The following is a 24199-nucleotide window of genomic DNA, read 5'->3' as shown; positions in this document are numbered from 1 at the left end:
TTTAAGGGAGAACTCTCAAAGCAATCCTCTGAGCCTTAGATACATGGAGCTGATCTATTCATTTAGGTACTTGTGGCTTGCATCACCATAGCATCTGAGTGCATCTCGTTGTATAGAAGACACTCCAGATACAAATACCATCATTCCTTCAAATTTGAGGAGGCTTGAATCCACTGATCAATGTGGAATTCTAGACCATCTGTTTGCCTCAGGAACGATCTTGGGGTTTTCCCTATGTTTTCCCAAAGGAGCCCCATTCTACCAATTGGAAGAGTCAATAAAAGAGAAGATCCTTCCTTGAATGGATCCTTGGATTTGGTTGGTTCTCAGATCCAACACTTGCCAAGACAAGAACATTTCGTATTCTCATTTGAGCATCTATCTCCAAGGATAATAGTTAAGCTTTTTTTTGATGCTGTTGAAGTCTCCCCTTCTTTTGGTGGGGTCCTGCAAATCTAAAATCCAGTCTATTCCTAATGTTAGATTTTCCTTTTCTGTCATTATTACTTCCCTAGTGCCGGTTTCCCTACTCTTCTGTTGCATGAAGATTGATTCTTATGCCCCTGGACTTTCCCACGCATGTAGGAAAAAGGGATGTCAAGTCAACAATCTTATGGGCAGTTCAGCTTTCCTTTAACATGTGGCATCCGTTGCCATCTTCAGTCCTCTTAAAGGCATCTTTCAAAAAAGCAAGGAAGGTAAAAATTGTGTTGCCATTGTGTTTGCCATTTCCTAAGTATCCTGAATGGAGTTGAGAGACCGCCAGCTCTTGATACTATCTCCATTTAAGGAGATAAAATCTGAATTGGAGGAAGAGGGACAGAAAACTGAGCAGTTTCCTTATTCTTCACCAATTTCTGTGTTGCCTATCCCCTTCTCTTCTGTTGATGATACTGAGACCTTCCAGGAGATATCTTTAGCTCAAGCCATGAAAATCTAGTTTGACCTTCCTGCTACACTCAATTTATTTCCTAAAACTGCCCTAAATTTGGTGGCAGTTCACTTGAGGCTTAGTATCCACCTCTTCCAATACTTCAGTGATTGGTTAGTGAGGGAGCAGATGCTGTAGAGTGTACAGTCTGGTTTGCCAAAGACTTACAGGGCGTAAGGATAAGCCAAGAGACGACACACAGTTGATGGGCTTCTGTGGAGCTCTAGTCATACACACATTCAAGCTGAGAGCAATTTAGCTTCCTTCAGTAGACAGTAGTCTTCTTACTGAACACATTCCATATGTGTTTCCTGCAATATGAATGGTTCCCAAGGCAATAAAAAAAGGTTTGAGCTTTAATCCTACTGCTATCTGTAATTCTGGCTAAACAGGGTTTTTGGGTACTATGGGCTTCTGGATCTAGCTGTGGCAGCTTTCTTATACCCCCCCCTCTCTCTCTCAACTCAAGGACAAATGCCTCACCGAAATCCAAAGGCTCTTCCACTGGTGTCTCAAATAAGCCCAAGGACAAAATCTTCTTCTGTCAGGAGTTCTTGGAGACGATGTTGGAAAGTCAGAAGTCTTCAGCTAGGCAGTCCTACACTGCCAAATGGAAAAGATTTTCTAAATGAGACACACACAGATTATATCAAAATCAGATTTAATCATCTTTTTTCTGTATTACTATAAAACAACCACAGATGAGGCCAGAAGATAGGCCTTGATGAGTGGGAATAGTTGTATGTCAAGATAGTAATCTGACTAAAAAGCTCCCGGAAAACTCTCTCACATTTTAAACTATACAAAAATTGAATTGGAAAAAGTAGAGATAATGCAGTTAAAACTGGGTTGAAGAAGCGGAATTTTATTTTAGGAGATTTGTATTTTATATATGATGAGGTAAAATGGGACTCTAGAAGGGCAATGTGGTCAATCAAACCACCACCTCTTTTTCAAGAGCCTGCTGTGGGTGTTTCTTACCGTTGTTCTCTGATTTGACTTTGATGTGCCAATTTTCAGTTGATGAATAATTGTCTGTGCTGATAACTTGGGGGAGTCAAGTGCAGTCTGGTGGTACTGTGTGAATGGCATATTTGGTTTCTGCAATCCAGAGTATGTGATTTATGACTTTCATCTCAGTCAGTAAACTTGTCAATTAGCTGCATTTGAAAAGTGATTTTGATTAGTGCAATCAGTAAACATGAAATCTTGTCTTTGATTGCTACACTGATTAGATAAATTGTTACTTGAGGAGTTGCTGGAGAAGGCAGTTTATATGGCCTTATAGCTCTAGGAAATGCCTAATTTGTAAAGACCAAAGAAAATATTAACTGTCATTTTTTCCTCTCCTGCTTGTACCTTTTTGAAGTGCAATTCACTTTCAGGCTTTTTTTTTCCTTCTTAAAGTGATCTTCTGTCAGAACCATGCAAAGAATGGTAATAAGTTTGTTTTAAACTCTACTTCATTATTAAGATATTCCTGCTTGTGAATACTTAATCTGTGTGTTCCTCAGTGCTGTACAAGGAGATGTGATCAGAGCTACTTCCTGAAGGGGGCTATGTTCTAACTTTTCAGTTGGAGGGGAGGGTTACAGAGCTTGAAACACACATACACCAGGCGCTTGTGATTCGGGGGTCAATATGAAAGATGCACCCTACACCTGGTGGGGACTAACCTTCTCTCACTGGAGGGCTTTCCTTGGACTTTACTGAGGAGCAGAGGACATGAGGGTTTTATAAATAAGAGTTGGATTAAATGTGTAGCCCTGAACTGCCAGGAACAAGGGCAGCTTCTTTAATCTGCGTGGCCTCCTGGCTGCTTGGAGTGCTCCCCTACTTTCTGGCTGCCAAGAAAAGAGGGCGCACCCCTTCTCCATGCTGCTGGAAGTGTGAAGTGTCCCTCCCTTCTCCTTCCCCTCCACCCCACTCTCCATCTGTGTACTAGACAGGAAAGGGCAGTTTGACTCGCCTCCTTTTTTCCCACCCCCTAGACTCCCATACTGCTGCTGCTGTCCATCAGCAGTGACACAAGAATCTGGTCGGTCTGTCTGAGTTCTTTTACTGGACCCATTACAGCTGTATCTGAGTGGCTCCCAACATTATAAAGCGTACACATAAAAAAAAACCCCTCTTCCCTATAGTCAGCAGGGACTGGACTTAATTTTTGTTCACTAGTTGGTTCTTTTTGCGGGGTGGCTGTGGGACAGCTAGATCAAAGGGAGTTTTTCATCCCATCCTCCTCCAGCAGAGAGTTCCAGGTTTGTGGGTCAGTTGCTGAAAGATCTGTCTCCTGAACACAACTCTGACTTGTGAAGCTCTTAGTTCTATTTCAGCGGCATGCATCTGTTGTACCTAGGTCATGTTAGCACATCGTGAGGTGGTCCCTGAAGTAATTTGGGGAAGAGTCTCCTGGGGAGCCCTTAAAACAGGGCCCAGAACCATGAATTTGACCAGGCGTTCAATAGGGAGCCAGTTAAAGAGATTAAAGTGCTGGGGTGATGTTTCTGAGCATATGGAACAGCTGTCAGTTTAGGAACCCGGTGACCGTATTATTTAGGTACTGAGAACTAAGGAATCTAGCCTAGAGGTCTTGTATGGCTGGATCACCATGGTAGAGTCCAAGCCCAGGAATGGGGACAGTTTTCTTGACAGCTATGAATAGAAAAGTGGGGCCATTTGCCAGGACTATGAGATACCAAGTAGACAGCCTAATTAAAAGAATTATGGGCATACCTTTTGGGTTAAATATTTAATCCTGAACTGCAGATCTTTCATTTTGCATCTCTTTTCAAATGGAGTTGTTTAAAATGAAAGGTTCGAAACTATGGATCATGGAAGATTGAAATGGCTGGTATAATCAGTACTGTTCCCTTCAATACATACTCAAGTGCTTTGGTACTATCCTAATTTGAATGATGAATCTACTTCTCTTAAAGTGTCCTATCCTCTATAATAGACCTCACTGTTTAAACTTTCTGATTAGTCTAATTTTTTCTTTTCCTAATTTGATCCCATAAATCCCCCAGCCCCTCTGCGACCACCCTAAAACATTATTTTTATATATAATGCATCATCGTCAAATTAGCAATTAGTTACAAGTGAAATGAGTTTGGGGAATCCCAGTCTAGTCTCTAATGGATATATTATTCCCACTACAAGTAACTTTGTAATCTGGCCTATGTGAGCATGACTCATTCTGATCAAAGGAGGCCCAAGGCAGGAAGAGCAGAACTGTTGGAGATCAGAATTTATTTCCACCAGCAAAGCTGTTATCTTCAGTAGGACCTGTCCGCACTACACAGAGTTCTCTCAAGTGCTACCATGAAAGGTTTCTGTTCAGGTCAGACTATTAAAATGCACAAGCAATCCAGTCTGAGTTCCTAGAAGAGAGGCTCAGATTTCCCTCTATCCATGCTTTTCTTAAAAGCTCAATTGAAAAAGTAAATGTAGAGTTCTATCAAATTATTGCTAAGCTTCGGTGTCCTTGAATATTGACAATTTAACAGGGTATTACTATCCTATCACAGCATATCCATTAGACAACTTCTGGAACCAGCTGTTATAATTAGGTCACACTTAAACACCATTGAAGATAATCAAAGATGTCACTGAAACTGAAGCTTTTGACTGATACACAATTTAAGTGTTGTGAACTGACCAGGGAGCTATTGATTAGATGTTTCTTTCATCCTGTTTACTGGTCAATTTATTTAGAAGAACAGCAGCCATTTAATTGCATGTCTTATTAAAGCAAAGTTGTTGCTGGTACATCTTTGTACAGAGTTAGAGCTTGACTACAAGAAAGCAATTGAAAAGTGGGTGGTCCCTTTCATTACCGTTTCTTACTGCTGCAATGCCATGTGTCCTGAGCCAGATTTTACCAATTTTTTTCTGTCTGTATAATAACTATTCAGAAGGACCCATAGTAAATCATCATATTCTGATGGCCAGACAAAGTTGAAAATACAATATTCTTAAATCATGTCTCCACCCTATCAGCTTTCGGATTGTATGGTGAATAATTCAGCCTAATAAAGAGGACAGAATTATTGATTGATGCTTATAAAAATATTGCAATTCATTATCAATTTGCTGCCCCCCCCCCCCTTACAAAAATCTCACATACTGGCATATTGGTGAATGTATTTGGTGGTGACGCTAAACGTTGTCTGAAAGAGGCTTTTCAAAAGTTGAGGTAGGAGTCGTATGATTTCTTTTGATGTAAAAATTCCAGAAAATGTATACATTGAGGTTTAAAACACTAACCAGTGTATTGGTCCCACTCATTGTCATTTTTTCCTCTTGATTACCTGAAATTTAGCTTTCCATTGTGTATATTAATAAGATACAAATGGAGAAATTTTGCTCTTTCACCGGTTTCAAGTCAGTTATTCCACTGAAGTCAGTGGAATTAATTTACAATTACACCAGCGTAGAGTAAAAATTTGGCCCAAAAGTATTTGGCAGCAAGTCCAATTTGGGGTTTTTCGTTAGTGCTCTGAAACTTTTAAAAAAACGTTTTTAACACATATTTGACAATAAGTGATGTATGGAACTGGTTTTTGCATATTGTTTGACTTTTTTGTTTTATTATACAGATCTACGGCCCCAAGAATCATGGCGAGGTCCCACACCTCTGTTTCAACAGCCGCCCCAGAGATATGAAAGGTATGGCCACTTAAATTTTGTAAAAAGTTTTAAAATACTTAGCTCCCTGATAGTCCACAATATGTTGTTCGTTAGTCTTAAAACTAGGCTTTTTATTTTCTATTTAAATATATTAACTTTTAAAAACAAACCGTTACAAAATATTAAATCCATGATGTATTTTTATTGTGGGGTGCAAAATTCAGTATTTCTCTTTCTAAAAGATTGAGTTTCTGGCTAAGAAAGAAAGCGAAAAAGAAAAAAACATGTTCTATTAAAAACCAGAAACTTCAAAATTAACTTTACTGTTGATGCTTTGGTTACCATTCTTGGATCTTTGGCCTTTATCTTATTGAAGCTTTTGAGATACCATGAAATTCAACACAGAGAGCTTAAAACTGCATTAGATTTTTGTACAGGCTAAACAAATTTCTTTTTAGGAGGGTTGTGGAGCTTAATGAGGCATAACTAATGGTGTTCCACTTTTATCATTTCTGTGCTGGAACCACAGCATTAGTACAGACTAGCCATTGATTCTTGCTACAAACCTCTTGAAGTCCTAATCAGCTTCTTTGGTACAACTTTTTCAGGCCTGACAAGCCTATTGTAGGGCAGTGTCACTGTAGGTCAGTAGTTATTAGTTGCCACTGAAAACAGTTTCTTTAACTACTTAAGACTGAACTGAATTAAATGCAGAAGGGACTCAGAGGAGGATTATAGAATCTGCAGTCCAATAAGTACCATGGAATAGAAAGAATGTGACATGGTTTGATAATAAGGGATGTTTTACATGTGTTCCTTCATTGATAAGTTGTATTCCCTTAAGTCGGATGGACTTTACAAACTCCAGGATATCTGAATGCTATGAATAATTATATTAATATATATAGTGCAGTTTTATAACACAGCTTTAAAATGGACACTAACTTTGACATATGCTACGTTTACTTTTAGCTGTTAATGCTGAGAAGAATCAGACTGGGGAAAAGTTGTTGGGCTGTTAACAAATATGCACACTTTCCATGGCACTTTAATTTGCCATGTTTAATATGGAATCTTGCCTTATAAACTTTATTTTCAGGGTTATCTTCAGCAATGTAACAAACTGAAATACCCGATCTTAACTAAAAGTAGCTTCACAAATAGCTTTTCTTTTGGTTTTTTAAGGAAACAGTACTGTGCGCTTGGTAACTTGTAATGTTGTTTTACAATGCTAGGAATTTCATTCCATTCTAGAATCTCATTCTGTTGGGCTGCTAATTTCACTGACTCAGTATAATTGAACTAAAATTTCTGTTTGGGCTTCTGGATTTCCAACTTCACACTTCCACTTCTTCAACCAATGCTGGCGCGCGTGTGTGTGTTATAGTTTTAATAGTGAAGAGGTCTTGGTGTGGGGGCACAGAACTTAGTTTCCTTTTCACATTGGAAAGATGCCTGTACTTAGGGTCCAGATATCTGGCTGTACAGCTTCACTAGTATAGTATATGGTGGCATCACTGGCTCCTTAACCTTACCCAATGTGCTTTCAGTATTGTAGGTGGTGGGATGTGTGAACGTTGTGCAGTGTGCTAGTAATGTTACAATGTGGAGATCGCCATTCATTTCTTCAACTTCCATTTTCAATCTTCCTCCAATTACTTTATGGGACTGAAGTTGTTCATGCCATGGCTTAACCAAGAAGGGAATCTCTTCGGAAAGTTTGCAGAAAATCCTTCCAGTTTTGAAATGGAAATAAGGTGGTTTTTCATAATTCAAGATTTTTATTTTTTTCTGGTACTTTTTGTGTTCATACCTCTTTGATTTATAAAACCACTAGCTTGCCAGACGTAGCTCCCCAATGAGGACAAATACACCCACCATGTTCCTGAAGATACTTGATTAGGAAGAAAAAAAAAAAAAGTTAAAATGTTTAAATGCACTGAGCATTGACGTTAAATTACTTGCCTTACTGATTTAAGCATGCACCTAAAAGGTGATGGGCCTGAATATTTGCATATTTGAACAGACTCTGCCAGTGCTTCTAAAGGACTTGAGATTGCGGGAGAGTTGGTTGTAATAGACCTGATACTTTTTTAGACCTGGGACTCTTTTATTGGTTCTAATGCCCTATAGAGTAGTGGTTTTCAACTTGTGGATAGTTACCCAGCAGGAGGGAAGTTGCCAACAAGTTTTTGTGGCATTGTGAGGCTGCTGTTCACGTGCTGTTTCGCCACTGCCTGCTCCTGCTGATGGTTCCTCCTCTTGCTCTGCCTGGGTTGGGGCAAATCGGGAAGTGAATAGGCATTGAAATCATACCGTACAGGGGGAGCGAGACAACCAGGAAGAAACTCTTCACCTAAAGGAGGCAGGACTGGGAGAATGGAACCTCCTCCACTTACAACAGCCAGCAGGGAATGTGGACGGAGTCCCATCCCTGCCAATGAATCTTTTGAGGAGCCAGCGAAGCAGGTTCAAAGATGTCTGGAAGGCTGGGTTGAAAGTGGTCAGATTTTTGGCTTGCTGGAGGGAAACTTGGTGCTTTCTAAAATGCTTCTCTCAGAATCAAAATGAGCATGTTGTCTGTACAGGAGTGTTTGTTTTTAGAGCCAGTGGTGTAACAGTCTCAAAGTATATGTAGGGGGAATAAATCCTTAAAACTGCAGGAAGTTACTAGTGAACAGAGCAGCTGTTGCATACTTGCAAACAAACAGTCTTACTGATCTGAGAAGTTCTGATAGTCAATCTAAAATCTAAAGCATTTGAGGCCTGATTAATACTGAATAAGCATGTGAGAACATAGGTGCTGGAACTAGAGATGCTGGGGGTGCTACTGCACCCACTGGCTTGAAGTGGTTTCCATTATATACAGAGTTGACAGTTTTGGTTCAATGGTTCTCAGCACCCCCACTATAAAAATTTGTTCCAGCACCACTGTGTGAGAATGCTGTGTGTTCTAGGCTTGTTTTTTTCAATGGCAGTAGCTGGACTTAATTACTATATTTTAGAAGTTTTATATATTTAATGTTATTTGTGGGCTTCGTTGATCATAACACTAGAAAGCTTGAGAGATCTGGGTTTGACCCTCACTTCCTACCATTTCAGGGAAGAGAACACGATCATTTCACTGTGAGTGTTGATGGCATAACTTGAAAATCTAAACTAAGCTAGGATTGTTTTAGATCGTTTGAGGTCTGAAACGTATTAACATTTTCTTATTATAGAACACCTTCCTAAAGCAACCATAACTGTCACTTACCATGTGTATTAGGGTTTCATTACACAATCATACAATACTTATCATGTTTTGTCCTAATTCAAATACAACACAAAGGGCACTGCCCTTCTGTCTGTGACTCTGTATTACTGCATGTATATTAAGGGGTCAAGCTATATATTAAGACAGAGCCTAGATCCTATAGTAATACATATGCACAATAGCACAGAATTTATTCCTGTGGGAACTGTAACTTTTAATTTCCTGATTTGTCAGATTAAAATGTCAACTGTAATCTTGCATTAATACTGTTTTGGCATATAAATAAGGTGCATAACCCAATGAGTGAAGGACCGAATGGAAGTCTGGATGCTGGTTTTGTTACTTTTAATACTATGTAGTACTTGCACAGCATTTTGAAAATGTTAGAAGCTATATTAATATTCAGTAATTTAACGGGTTTAGCTAAAATCTTCTGATGCTACTACATAGCTTTGTTTCATTTTTACAGTGGCTTGAAAACAATAGAAATATCTAACAAGCTTTTAAATCTATGAAACACTCATAGTACATTGTCAGTCCATCTTAGTAAACACTCCTAATATGCAGTTTACAAAATTACACTGCTAAAGTTAATGTACATTTTGCCTAATACAAAAATATATTGTGTAACTTTTGCCCTGTATGCAATAACTGTGAATTGCCAAAATCCTTTCTGAATAGTTGTTGCTGCACATGCATATTGTCTTATTAAAAATCAACATATTGGCTATGTAATTACTGCTTGGGGTGGTTTGGGGGGAGTTAAATACTCCAAATTCATGTTATGCACTTACTCCCTGAATAATTTAACTTGTTTAAGATCACCTTGAGTTACAAAAGCACAAATGCTTTTTAACCACAGTCCCTTGGTATTTGCATAGAATTTAAATATATTGATTTAAATGGAATCTGTTTTTAAAATTTTATTAGGAGAGACCTTACAGAAGCCTACGCCTACATAGACTTTTGTGGCAAAGTGACTTTATAATGGAAATGTTGACCAAGTTACTGAAATCAAATGATTGTCAGTTAATGAAAGACCAAAGTTCATGCTACTTAATGTTCATAGTGTTTTGATGGAATTTTCTCCAGTCACCACTATGATTTATCTGACAAAATATCAAGACACATTTTGAATCCAGTGTTTTGCCTTAAGATGAGGATATTATTTCAGTGAAATATAAAATTAACAATGTTTTTAACATGTATTTAAACAAAAGGAATATCTCTGCACTAGTCTTAGGTGATCTTGAGTGCGTAATTCACCCTGCCATTGATTTTAAATAATTACAGCATTGGTCTGACTAGTAAATGTTTCAGATAACGTTTTATGAATGCATAGTCTGCTGTTTGAGACCGAAAATAGGTAAAAGGGGTCTATGATTCAGCAGTAATTAAGGTTTTGCTTCTGTGCAACGTTTAGTTCTGTTTCAGTAAATATTATTTGGCATATTGCTTGTAAGTGCCAAGTATTCATCCAGCATGAAAGAGTCTCACCTTATACTAGAAATCTTGTTTTTATCTCTGTGGACTGTAAGAGTTCTTATTGCCTAGGTTTGGGACATCATAACTGTTCTTAAAATCTGGCCAGATAAAATAAACGTAATGCAGTTTTTACATTGTAAAACTAAAATGAATAGGAATTTAAACATGAAAGCCCTCTTTAAATGTGTACTTTTCCCCCATCTTGTTATATTTACCTTTTTGTGTTTTGGGTTCTCAGAAACAGCTTGCCGTGATCAATGCACTGGCTTAACATAGACTTTGTCTCCATTCCTATCAGTGAAGTTCATATTAAAACGTTCCCCACCCCCACCAATCCTTCCCTCAATAAGCCCTACACTGATCTTTCAGCTGTTGTACAGGCGGCTATGTGTAATATGCTTGTATAAACTTCAAGAAGAAGAATGTGATCACCTTATTAAAACCCTGAGTGGTTGCTTGAATAGAGTGGGTCAAATTCAGCCTCGGTGTCACTTCATTGACTTTGGTAGAGTTCTGGCAGGGATGACTTTAGTATCTTTAACCAAATGGATCCAGCCCCAGGTTTTCAAAGACAAGGAAAGTAATACTGACATTAGTGTCATTGCAATCGATTTAAAATTAAATGGTTACCCTACACATCAGTTGTCCAACATCTTGATATTTTATGCTAATTACTTTCCTCCTTTTCTCAGAGATCATAATCGAATATCAATGTATACCTGTTTAACAGTAACCAAAACAGATTTAAATTTACAGGATTTGAATGCGAATAATATCTCATTTTCTAATTAATTCTCTTTCCCCTCAACACAATGTGGTATGTGTTCTCTGCAGAAAATGTGGATTTTGAATTCTCTAGCATTGGGGAGATCATGTCCTAAGCAATACATGGCTATATCATTTTTGTGAATATTTGTAATAAAACAAGGATGTGCTGTGCCTATTTTATATTTGTAATTTTAGACTAGGTACTTGAAGGCAATTAAATATTTCTTGCTGCTAGTAATCTAGGATGAGAAACTAGGTTAAAATAGATGTTGAATTTGTGTTCCCATATAAACTGTACACCAAATGTCAGTCAGTCCATGCCAATTAGTGCTTATGTTGCTAGGTCACCATGGTCAATTGAAAACTGCATCAATAGAACTTGAAAAGGTTTCTTCCCGATCAGACCTTCTGACATATTGAGCAGAATAATGGATGGGAAAAAACAGCCAAGGCCCCTACCCTAGATTCAAAATACTCAGCAGTAAGAATTCATTTGCAACCTGCAATTAACTAGAAAGAATGGACTCCCAGAAAGAGTCTGGACATTTAGAAAATAAAGCTTCATTCTCCTGTGTTGCACATGTTTACTCTTTGGATAGTGTTACATTTAGCTAACTCGGTGACGTTTTGTTTCAAATCTACATTGTCGGTCACTGCAAACAGACTGGCAAACCTGTCTCTAAAATACAGGATGAGCAAAATCCTTTTATCGTGGTCAAAAAAATCCCTGACTCTGCAAAATGGAATTTGCATTCTTTCAAAAGCATCTGTTTCTTCACCTTAGTATGTCTGAGAGTGAAGCAGTGAGTAAACATGGTCTGATAGTTAAATTGTGCAGGGCTTCTTCCTTATACAGTGTGAGCCAAATCATTTAGAGGCACTTGTAGCTCCCATAGATCGTGAGATGTCTGTGCAATTAACACAATAGATCTGTGCTTAAGCAAATTGAACCATTTATTATACACGTCTATAAAAGGTTGGGCTTTGTAGTATGAAGTTATATATAAATTAATAACATGCTAAAATACACATGTTCTTTACACAGAAATTCTGGGGCTGCCCCGCTTATATCTTGGAACCGCATGCTGCAGTCCCAGGGTGCAGCATTCCAGCAAAATCAGTATCAAGGACTAGGTGGACCAATGAATTACCCCCACAGACCGGATGATCGAATGGATCGGGGAAGACAGGTAATAAAGCACTGTGTGATTGTACGTTATTTTCTTCTGGGTCACTTGTGCAGTATCTGTGTTATGGGAAAAGGGAAAATACTCACCGCAAATATTTCAGCAAGTAAAATCTTCTGTTTCATTTTAAAGCTTACAATGGTTCTGTTGTAGGGGTTTGTCTTTAACACATCCTCATAGGTGAATTGAAGGACATATCAAACCCCCAAATTTAAAGCATCTATTATTAGAATTTTTTGTTTTGCTGAAAGATACTGATTTGACTTAGACTGGAAACTATTGGGCTATTAGACTCTAATAGCCAAAGATGTACAGGTGTACGCATGTGTGTAGCTAGCTAGTCTTGGAAGGATTTGATTTTCATTGGTAACTGTTGGTAACGGTTGATTTCACTGTAGACACACAGATGAATAAAATATTTCCATCAACGATGATCAAAACTTACAGCTAGGCAAAGAGGAAAAAATGCAGCTGGAGAACTTTTGGGAGTTTGATTTAAAGGATATTTACTTTGTATATTTTTGACATGCAGTGACGACAATTTATATTAACAGTTATAAAACTTTAATTTTTTGAATATAAAATCTGTCATTAAGTTGGCTGAGTCCCCCATAATTTCCTTCAACTGTGAAAATTTAAATTGATAAAAACGGGGTAAAAAGCTTAAATATCATCAGTATTATCTGTTGAAATTATAAAAAAGCAAATTGAATTCCGCCAAGCCTCTCTCCCCTACACACACACACATATTACTTATTTAGATTTAAGTAAGCAAACATTAGAGAGTTCATATTCAAACCTTAGGTGGTGTTGCCATCATTTAAAAAGTACAATATAAATGTATTAAACAGCCAAAAACAACAGCATATTGTTCTCCCCACACATGCACACATTCTCCTCCATTTTCCCAATAAATAGGTAACACATCGGGATGCACAGTTGTACTAGAAACTTTGGGTACAGAAACTGTGTGGCATAGCACAGTCGTAAAACGCACTAGTGATGTCCTGATTAGACTTTAGGCAGCTATTTGAGTATGAGGCAGATGCTGTTTTTTGGAAACCAGAGCTTGTAGTGCTCAACTGGCAGGCAGGCTACCAAGTAGCAGCTGGAGAAGTAGTAAGGGGAAATTATCTCCCTCTTACCTGCTGGCTCCCCGTGTTGTTTTCCAACACAATGTGTAAGCAAAGGTGTGAGCCATTAATAAGAATGTAAGTATACCTTTGCCTTATTTTCGTAGGGCCTGGCCCAGAAAAACTACTAGCAGCTAGCTCCCAAGGAGGGGAACAGTTCTTCCCTTTTTGGTGTCTTCTGCTGCCCACCATGCACTGAAAATGCTGTGCGTGGCGCCCTTCCTGATTCCCCCTCCCAATGTGGCTGAAAGCCATAAAACTTGAAGATACTTTCCTCCTATTTTTGTTAGTTTTAAAGCAGTTTCTCATACTCCCCCTCTTCCCCGCTCCCAACTGTAGAAGGATATAGTTACTATCAGAAGGATAAGTTCTGGCCTGTACCACACATGCTGGATAACTGCCCAATCCTCTTGTTCTTCCCATTTTATAAATATAAAATAAAACCCATTTAATTGGGAACCTAATAGTGATGAATCAGTTGCATTAAATCTGCCTTCAGTTTTACTCTGTTGTAACTTCATTTAATTCAATGTTATGCCAGTGTAAAACGAGTAATACAACGATGAGTCAATATCCATATCTGCTTTGCTGGGGTAATTGCTTGGATACAAACTTACATTTCAGTGTCTAATGATAAAATTATGCACTTAATTCTGAAAATTCCATTTGGTTAGCCTACAAGCCTATTCAATATGCAGTATTGTTGTAGTCATGTCAATCCCAGGATATTAGAGAGACAAGGTGGGTGAGGTAATATCTTTTATTGGATCAACTTCTATGTGCTAACCACTTACGCTAAACATCGGTTCAATCCTGTATTTAGCCATGACACTCTAAGTACCTTCCCCAGACCTGAAGAAGAGCTCTGTAGCTCAAAAGTTTGTCTCTCACCAACAGAAGTTGGTCCAATAAAAGATATTATCTCCCCCACCTTTTCTCTCTAATAAGCCTATTCAGAGCATTATACAGTTGTCATTTAGTGCTTGCTAGTGTGAATTTCCTGCTATGGCTTTTTCTCCACATCATGTTTCCCTTCTCTATTACAGTGGATCAATTTTACTTGAATGCTCTATAAATGAGTTGATGACTTGTACTGTGGCTGTTTAAAGCAACTTATAAACAAACGCGCGCACACAGACGCGCACACACACACACTAGAGATTTATGGGAGCCTGTGGTAGTCGTGTTTAAATGGCTCATTTAAATAGCCCCATTTCAAGAAGATGTGATTTTTTTTTTTTTTTTAAATGGACATTTCAAATGTGGCATCAACCAAAGTGTGTGACCACAATGAAGCTGCTTTGGCCATCTCTGCGCTAGGGAAACTCTTGATAAATTTCCCACCGTTACCAAGGCTGAACCGGTGATAGGATCCCGGGGGAGGCAGCCTGCCAGCTGCCAACACCATTTCCATCCTCGCGTCTCTTAGTTTTGCAGGATTATGTGATGCTGAAACATCTGCAGCCAGCAGATGAGCTACCCTAGTGCTCCTAACTCGACACTCGTTCAGCTGAACCTGTATTAGCAACAGTGGGATCTTTCTCTGAACTAGGGACCTTTCTGAAAAAGCTTTGAAGATCAGTTTGATAATGTCTTTAGCTCAAGCTGCTTCTCTGGTTTGAAGTATGGTAGGGAAGAAGTAGGCTTATCAGGTATAGGCCTGTTAGCAAAGTTTAAAATGCTCAGGTATGGCTTTGAAACTCGACTGTAGACAAGCCATGTTTTAACACTATTTGGCCTGTGTAGAGGAGATCAGATTCTGTGGGTTCTAGCCTGGGGCACTGACTGGGCTGTCACATCTTTTATAGTGTGATTCTGTCCACACTGGTTGGCTAAACCATACCAGAACCTTCTTAATCTACACCACACTTCTTAAGTATAGTGGCTGAACTTTGCTAAAAGATGTGTATTGACAGGGTCAGTTCTGGAAAGCTTTAATGTAATTACTTAAAATGCATCTTCACCAAGAAGCTTGAAAACAAAGAATAAATGCTTAATTGCACCAGTCCACAATATGAGCTGTTGTGATGATAGATAAAAAATGAATGAGGTATTCTCAGGGCTTCGGGGCGGGGGGGGGGGGGGCAGAGAGCATTGAAATCAGATTGGAAAATTGGATACTCATCCTCCCTCTGCAATCCCAAACTCTGCTCCACAATCCTAGAATAACCAGATATTTCTGTTAAAGGGATCAGTGAGCACTGGAATAGTTCATTGTTGACATTAAAATTGTAGTCCCTATACATAAGGGTTAACAGTCCACCTAGATGGTGCTTCTCAGAAAAAATGTTTGTATTGTAGACTCAAGAAGGGAGTCCTGCATCAGTTCAAAAAGAAAACCTTCCATGTGTGATCTTAAGAGCTCAAAACAGGATATTTTATGAAAACTAGGTTTGCAGGATTGATGGAGCTAGCAATGAAGTCTGGCATGGTGCACTCTCACAGACCAAATTATTATAAGCCAATAAATTATTTAAATTTTTCCTTGTCCCCTCACAATTCTAGCAAATTGTTCCCCTCTTACATTAGATAGAAGCCACATTAGATAGAAGACTTAATGAATTTCTGATATTCAAGTCTGGTGTCATAAATGCAGGACTTATCTTCTGCTTGATCCTGCAGTGAAGTTAAATCTAGGCAGTGATGACGTTCTTGGTCATATTCTAATATGGGATAATAGTGGGGGGGGAGGGGACAGAAAACTTCTGGCCAAGAAGGCTTACTTTTTTAGAAGTGTCCTTATGTCAACTGCCCTTCTGTGTAACCCATTTTTAAGACTGTTGCTTAGTCTCTAATTTTAGTAATTAAGCCTTCTTTCTATTTTTTTTTTAAATGAGGTTTTAGTTCACATTATGGTCTTGGGGCAAGTAAATACTGATCTTACATTATAAGCCACGTTAGAGTTTTAGGAGTGCAAAACAGCATCTGAAACTAGTGTTATCTATAAATGTCAAGGCTTTAAAGCCCTGAAAAAGGCTTAAAATGAAAGTGGACACACTTTTTATAGTAGCATAAGTAATTATCAACTCCCTTCACCCCTAAATCCTTTGCTGCCGTGTGGCCCACAGTGGAGTGCTTACAGAATTGATGTAACTATCTTTGATGCGGATCACTGTTGTAGCAGTTGATATACCTTACAAACACACCAGAAATGAAAAGAATAAAATGCAGTGTATTGCAGACATATTGAACTTAATATTTAGCCTATAATATAAGAATTGTACATTAGGAATAATTCTTTCCTGTGCAACTCTGTATCAGTGTCTAATTGTATGATTATATACAATGTTTTTGGGAAAAAAAAATACTCTTTGGTGCACCTTTTTATTCTACTAAGAGACTTCTAAAGGAATGCACTCAACATGATTTTTGTTTAAATTGATTTTATTAAAAAAAAAAAGCTTTCTATTGGAGCACATTTTTAAAACAGTCAGTCATCAATCTCTTAAATGAAGGGATGGATGGGGGTGGAGCTCTGTTTAGAAAGGGTTTTGGGGCTGCCCAAGGGTAACACCACCAAGCTTGTATGAGCCACTCCTTTTGCACTTGTTTGCCTACTGCCCTTTGGAGTCAGTTTAGCTGCTGCTCTTACTCCTAATCACCCTCTGGAAAAGCCTGGGGAAGGAGCTGTCACCATCCCTCCCAAAGAAGTGAAAGACCATATATACCCAGTGTGTCAAATCACCAGAGTAAACTGAAAATAAAGAGGAAAGTAACTTTCCTTTGACCTCTTATGGTAAAGTTTGGGATTATTGGTAACAATGGCAGGCACCAAATTTTCAGTTTGGAGGGAGATTCAAGTTGACTGTCTCTCTATATCCCCTCAGATAAGCTGATGTATTGGGTGTGGCAACTAAATTAAATACAAATGTATATCTAAAGTGGTAACCACTTTACTTGAAGTTTTCTGTACTTTCAGTACTCAGTCTGTTGACATGTATTGATATCATGTCCCCTAGTATTTAAAATGCTACTTAAAACGGAACTGATGCCTACAAGACGCCAGCACAACAGAAATGCATCTAACAAGAAAAGTCTCATGTAGCTGTAAAAGCATATGGTTTTTGCTTTGGCAGAAGATCAGCTGTCTACAACTAAAATATACAGACTTGGACCTGTATTTCAATGAAATTGAAATAAAGACAAAACATTGTATAAATTAACCATAATGGGAAGGTTAAGATGAATCCTAACTCGGGTAGAAGCATCCTAGGTGTCAAAGCACACCCTTACTGTGCATACTGAAGGTATTCTACTTTCCACTATTAGTCTGTGTAAAATGTGCGCGCGCACATGTGTGTCTATATATACATAATGGCAGAGCCATGTTTTCTTCATGGATTTACAAAGTTTGCTTTTCAAATCCTGTTCTTGTTTTCATTTTGCACCTTTTAAATTCCTCTATTACTGAAAGCAAAAGGTTAGCAGTTACTCCTGCAGCTCAAATCACCCTCAATGCTGCCTTTTGACTTTCTCATTTAGGGTTATTAAATCTTTTCCAACACACATGGAAGTGTGAGTTTGGTGGTGTACAGAACTCACTCCGTGTGTAGGAGCTGAAGTGTGTGTATCCAGGAGAGCATTTGTAAACACTATTAAGAGATGTTTAGCTCTTTCTTTGGTAGCTTTCTGTGTAAAGGCTGTATTGTTTCAGTTTTGCTTGGAGTCTGGGGCTAGGCTAACTTGTTTGCTGTGACAGTAATCCAGAAAATAAACCCTTGCTTTTGTTTGTTTGCAGGGATATGGCCCCGGGAGGCCCTACCCTTTGCCACCTCCCTCGGGACGATACAACTGGAATTAGACTCTTGAAGTCTTCCATCATCAAAACCTGTTTTTACAATAACTGTGGAAAAACGAGGCATCTTTAAGAAACGTACTAGTAGTTTTTAAACTGCAATATGTGTTTTAACTGTGTATATTTCTTACTGATAAGATTTGATTTTGGGGGGGGGGGAGGGTTTTTATGTTGCTTTGAAACAGTGTACTGGAGAAGACATGTAAAGCACTTACTAATGTGCTTGAGAGACATTTCATGAAGTAGGAGTACTGTTCTGCCTTTATTACTAGCTAAGCATCAATTGCATATGCCTGTCAATTGCAAATCAAAACATCCTTTAATTCACAACATAAGAGCCCAAAAATAGATACTGATTTTTAAAGAATGCCTAGAAATAGGGTTTTATTAGCTGTGAAGGTAGGCACAGCAGGCAGTCTAAGAAACACAATGTTTAAAGACACGCTTTTGTCTGTATTCTTTTTAACAACACTTCATTGATGTATTTGTCTCTCGAGTTTGATTTCTGGACTTCTAAGTAAAAATGTTTCAACTTTTATAACTTTCGTCTGGTGTGTTCTTGCTCTTTTATGCCTTTTACCTCGTAGAATATGAAATTAACAACAGATTTTACAGAAAATCACATTTCAAACAAAGATTAACAAACCGTTAGCTGGCTAGTAAATGGAATGTATTTTTTAGGGGTATTTTTTAGTAATTTTCAAAGGGTTTTGCATTCAGTGTATTGAATATTGAAATATTCTCTTTTTACTTCACTGCCCTATGAAGTGGTTTTTGAAAATGTGCACTGGTATTAAGCGGCTTATGACTCTTTCCTCTGGAATATTTGTGTAGTTTTTATCTAAATGCATATGCACACTTTTATTTTAGTTATTAATTAATAACTTGGAAAATCCTCCTATATAAACATCCATATTTTTAAAGGACTCTAAACTTTTTAGTTTGCCCATAAAAAGTAAACAGTTCTCTGGGCCTAACATACACCATGCATCAGGTTAAGTCAACTATTTAAAAATGGATGCAATATCTCTAAGTAAACCATTTTATATTTTTCTTTAATATGCACATGTATGTATGCATAACTGTAGCCTTTTTCTATGTAAGTATTTGTTAACTCTTACATGAGGTTATAAGAAATAGTCTCTCGTGGACCATCTGATATAGGTGTCCTCCTTCAAGGGCACAAATGTTAATATTCAAATATAAGGGAAAAGGACCAGACCAACATAACCCTGAGAGGAAGAAATCCTGAACCTAGATTCATTTGCAAGTGATTGGGGATGGAGCAGAATACTTACTGTGATTCAAAGAGTAGTCACAGTGTTAGAAACTGATGTATACCATCAGATTGAAATGGCCTATAGTGAATTACATTAAAATGTTGTGTGTATAAACATTTGCTATTGACCAGAACAGGCGCAGCAGTGAAACTCAATTTTCAGACATATAGGCATTCTTAAAGCACTCACCTCATATATGGCTGTTTTTAATATCAAATCTAAAGAAAATGTTCCGTTTATCCTTTTCAAATGTGACTGACAGCTAAAATGTCAGAGAATAAACATCCTGCAAATGGAAACTGAATGCACCTTTGTACCTGGGCTTTGCATCTTTCACAACTAGTGTACATGTCAGGAATGTCTGGTGTTTGTAGCAAATAGTTGCAATTGTGTGTACACTTACTGTCTGTTTGTTCTGTGCATTGCAGCTTCTCTCTAACCCCTTCAGAAAAGTGTCATTGTTTCCTGCAAAGCATCATTATTCAAATACATAATTTGATGGTGCAATTGGAGTACTGGTGTGACTTTCACAAGGTCATTTTTTGGCACGGCCTTACAATTGCATGAACCCACGGGTGGGCGCAAATGGCCAGTTGTCCCCAAGCATCAAAATTGCAAGTGCAGTAATTGTGTGTGCATAATTAGACATGCAATTGCACACAGGCTGGGTTTGGCAAAGGTTCCAGTCTGTAACAGTGCATTCTTTAATAAGGAGTTCAGGAGAGGGATGTAACTCAGACTTACTCCTGCCAAAATCAGTTTCCCTTGGAGAAGAAGAATTCCCTCCATTGCAGGAATTACTGGCTGAAATTCCATAGACTGGCTGTGTAGTGCATGAGGTCCTAGCCTCTGAATAGTCCCTTCTGCTCTGGCAACCTGCTAATGCACAGTCTGTTCAACGAAATCGCCTACCAGGTTAGCAGGACAAACTCTGGTGAGGGAAGAGGGGTTTAGAGAGCTGGTTTTAGCACCGTTTCAGGGCAGGAATCTTTCAGGATCTACTTGGCCCTGAGGGACTGTTTAGAACAGATAGGAACATGTTTACAAACCCTCCAACCAAAGCGACGCCACGGTCCGGCATGTCTGTGGCTTAAAAAATAAGGCCTTTCAAGGGGGAGGGAGGGACTTTCTCTGCAAGCGCCTGCTTACAATGGTTCAGAACCCTGGGCCAGTCCTGAGAGCATTAAACTCGCACCTTTCTCCCTGCATTTAGCTGAATTGGTCTAGTTTCTAACTTTTTGCTCCCATCCTGGGGACAGGGACACTAATGGCCGTGAGAGTGGGGAGAAAGGCTCGGGCTAGAATTGGATGGAGCCCCTGAGGGAGGAGCAATGAGAGGTTGAGGGGACTCAGGCGGGATGGGAGCAGGGAGACCTGAGAGCGGGGCTTTGGAGAAACGAAGGGCTGTTCGGTGCTACCTCGTTTGAACAGCCCCTTGGAGCTATAGTGGGGACGCTGGGGCATGGACCAATATGGGCAAGGGCTGCTGGTCAACTCCCCTCCCGCACTGCTCCTCAGGCCCATTTCTCACCCACCCACCCCCCTTCCATGAATGCACTGAAAAGGGGAACAGGTCCATACCCGGCGGGCTGAAAGGCAGACGACGCTTTTCTACCGATTTCTCACAAGACCCTCGGGGGCGCAGCCCTCTGCAAAGCCGCCTTCAGAAAACACAGGGACCCCAGAGACTACCCCAGACCCACTGGGGTCAACGGGAAACGCTCCCCTGCACTTCCAGCGGGGCAGGATCGGGCTAGCGTAAACCGGCGTTTTGGTTTAAACGGAGCTTGATCGTTCACACCGGGCGGGGAAAGGCTTCGCTGCGGGGCGCCCAGGACCTGCCTCGCTCCCTTCGTCCCTCTAAACACAGCGTTTGCTGCAAATGACCTGTCCTGGGGGAAGCTCTCTGCGGGAGCAGCCTGCGGGCAATGCTCGCTGGGACACCCCCCCCCCAGTGAGCCAGCGCCGATCGCCCTTGCAGGATGAAAACTCCCGGTGCCGGCTGGAAATCGCATCCTCTCCTCGCCCAGCCCGCATGCACCCAATGGGAGTCCTGTCACTGAGCTCACAGGCCTCTGGCTTCCACCTGATGCACGGTCAGGCGTGTCTGTGGCTAAAAAAAGTTCCCGGGGGTGGAGAGTGGGGGTAAGGGGGGACTTTCCCTTTCTCCGCAGCCGGCTCCTCGCGATCGATCATAGTCCCTTGCCTGGCTGGGCACAGCACGGACCAACTACCCAACGTGTTGCCTCCGGGCACCCACGCGCGCTAGGACATACCGCGTGGGGGGTAAGGCCACAGCCGTGATGGACCCAAATCTCCCCGTGACTTCCTTACAGGAGGGGTAGCGAGCACAGGCCGTAAGAGCCGGCTGCGTCTCTCTGAAAGGCAAACAGAGACCGGGGGGGGGGGGGGGTAATTAGCAATTGAGCAAAACGTCCGATCTCCAAATCCAGCGCTTGGCTTTCCCCTCTAGTCAGCTCCACCTGGGGCATCTCTTGCTACCAAACCGAGCGCATGGCTGGGGATCGCCTCTCAAAAACCAATGGTTAAAACATCCCAATCCGGCGCGAGGAGCTCTGCCCTGGCCCCAACCCTAGACAAAAGGAGGGTGGGGTGGGGTGGAACCACTGGTTTTTGTTTGTTTGTTTCACGCGTACCTGCCCCGCTCGCCTTCTTAGCCGCGTCAACTTCCAGGCTCTTTCCAGAGTCAGCCGGAGCCGACGTTCGCTTCCAAGGACCCGGTCCCGGTCTCTGAGCCAGCCGGAGCCCGCCAGCCCTGCGGGGGAGCCCAAGAAAGCCTTTGGGCCACCCTAAACTTCCAGGGGGGCTTTGTTCCGCTTAGCCCCTTTCCCGCGTGGCTCTCTGTGAAGAGCCTTCGCCTCCTCTCCAGTTAATGAGCTGCACCCAGTCTGCGCGTTTGAACTCGGACTAAAGGCCTGGGAAGCAAAAGGGATCCCGGTGGCGACTGATCAGAAAACGCAGCCCAACGGCCGGGAAGGTTGAAGCTCTCCGTTCCTGACCAGGGGGGTGCTAACTTTTAGGCAGACGTGTTACCCGTAAGTTACAAGGTGGGTGAGGTAATTCATCGGACCAACTTCTCTAGGCTCTGCCGAAGAGCCCTGTGTGAGCTCGAAAGCTTGTCTCTTCCGCCAACAGAAGTTGGGCCAATCAACAAATATTACCTCGCCCACCTTTGTCTCTGCTAGAACGTACACACACACACACACACACACACCCCTGATTCGATCATATACATTTCAGGGATGATAGATAGTCTACACAATCTATCTATATAATCACCGAATCAGACTATGTTGTGTGTATCTATGTATATACACAAACCCATACCTGATTTTTGTACATAAACCTATTTCCCCTCTGTTACATGTAGAGAAAAGGCAATCGCTTTATATTTATATTTCCTTCTTAGTTCACTGGAAGCCGCAAGCGAAACATAATGCGTAATCACCCCTATAGCATGGTGACAACAGATTGTTTCGTTCTGTCGTCTCTTTTCTCCGTTATAATAAAGTCCTGCCGTCTCTATTCTACCCGGGCAATGTTGTAAAAGGTCATATTCTCCTAAAGGTTTCAATCTGCTCCCTTTCTCCGCAGCATGTCTTCATGTAAACAAAGCTTTTTGTTCCAAGAGGGAAAAAATCAGGCTTGCAAAATGTACTGATTATATATCTGTAGCGACCTAATCTATTTCCCCAGACATTTAAAAAAAATGCATCTTCCTTGTCCAATAAATCATGAGTATCTTACATTGAACTAGTGCCATCAGATATTAAACAATAAATTCTGAAATTAATTTTCTGTCCCGGAAACGAATAGTACATTGATCAAAACAACAAGAATTTTCCATATCCCTGCACTGCATTCACAAGCATACGCCTTTATATTATTTGCAAAACCTTCGTTGGTATCCAGTTGTATGTATATATTTTTTTTCAGAGATCATTCTATGGGTCTATAATACAGGCCATTTATTCCTCAGACAGTTTGATTTTTTGCGTACCTCCAGAGGAATCCAAAGATTACTTCTTTTTGAAATATTCGCGATCAAATCACAAAATAACTTTTTCTACATGTTTAAAAGTATCCGTTTGGCCGAACACTCATTTAGGATGTTATATCCAAATTATTTAAAGGGGGAGAGGGCGCGAAGCAGATTATAAAATCTCTTATCTATAAATTTAGACCAAAAATATTTAAGGGAAAAAAGCACGATAAAATTTCATCTAAAATATTAGATCAAAAATATGTTAGCCAAACCACCACCTCCCTTCCGCCCCCCCAAAAATCCAAGGCGGTATGGAAATCTTTCGATTAAAAATAGACCAAAAACATTCAGTAAAAACATCATAAGCTATAAAATCTCTCATGTTGAGGTTATATCTCTTTAGTGGAGAATAGATTTCACTTATTTGTTCTGATAATTTATAAAGCACACCTTGTTACTGATATTCCATTTATTTGCATTAATTAAATAACACAAATTGCTCTGAGTATATTTAACTCCAGTCATGATTTATTTAATTAAATCATTCTGTAACTTGAGTTTTCATATCGAACACCCAAAACATACTAGTGTCTAAATAAATAAAAAATAAAATAAAACCCCTAAATAGACCTATATAATGTAACAGAATTACCTTCACTTCTTAGAGAGAAAAAATATTTATGGTTCTCTGAAGTGACAGTTAAAGATCAGTTTGGAACAAAAATTGCT

The 24199-nt window shown here is 39.9% G+C and overlaps 1 protein-coding gene across 1 annotated transcript in view; it reads left to right on the top strand.

Annotated features, from left to right (window-relative positions):
• XRN2 (5'-3' exoribonuclease 2) overlaps window positions 1–18729 on the top strand; it is an 89108-nt gene extending 70379 nt beyond the window's left edge. Inside the window, exons 28-30 of the mRNA XM_034764028.1 lie at window positions 5530–5599; window positions 12115–12259; window positions 18128–18729. Of these exons, the coding sequence (XP_034619919.1) occupies window positions 5530–5599; window positions 12115–12259; window positions 18128–18190 (278 nt within the window). The 3' untranslated portion in view covers window positions 18191–18729. The remainder of the gene's footprint in view (window positions 1–5529; window positions 5600–12114; window positions 12260–18127) is intronic.
• The last annotated feature ends 5470 nt before the right edge of the window (window positions 18730–24199 follow it).

The sequence above is a fragment of the Trachemys scripta genome, chromosome 3 (assembly GCF_013100865.1).
Source record: "Trachemys scripta elegans isolate TJP31775 chromosome 3, CAS_Tse_1.0, whole genome shotgun sequence".
NCBI lineage: Eukaryota > Metazoa > Chordata > Testudines > Emydidae > Trachemys > Trachemys scripta.
This window is presented reverse-complemented; position numbering and strand designations above follow the sequence as displayed.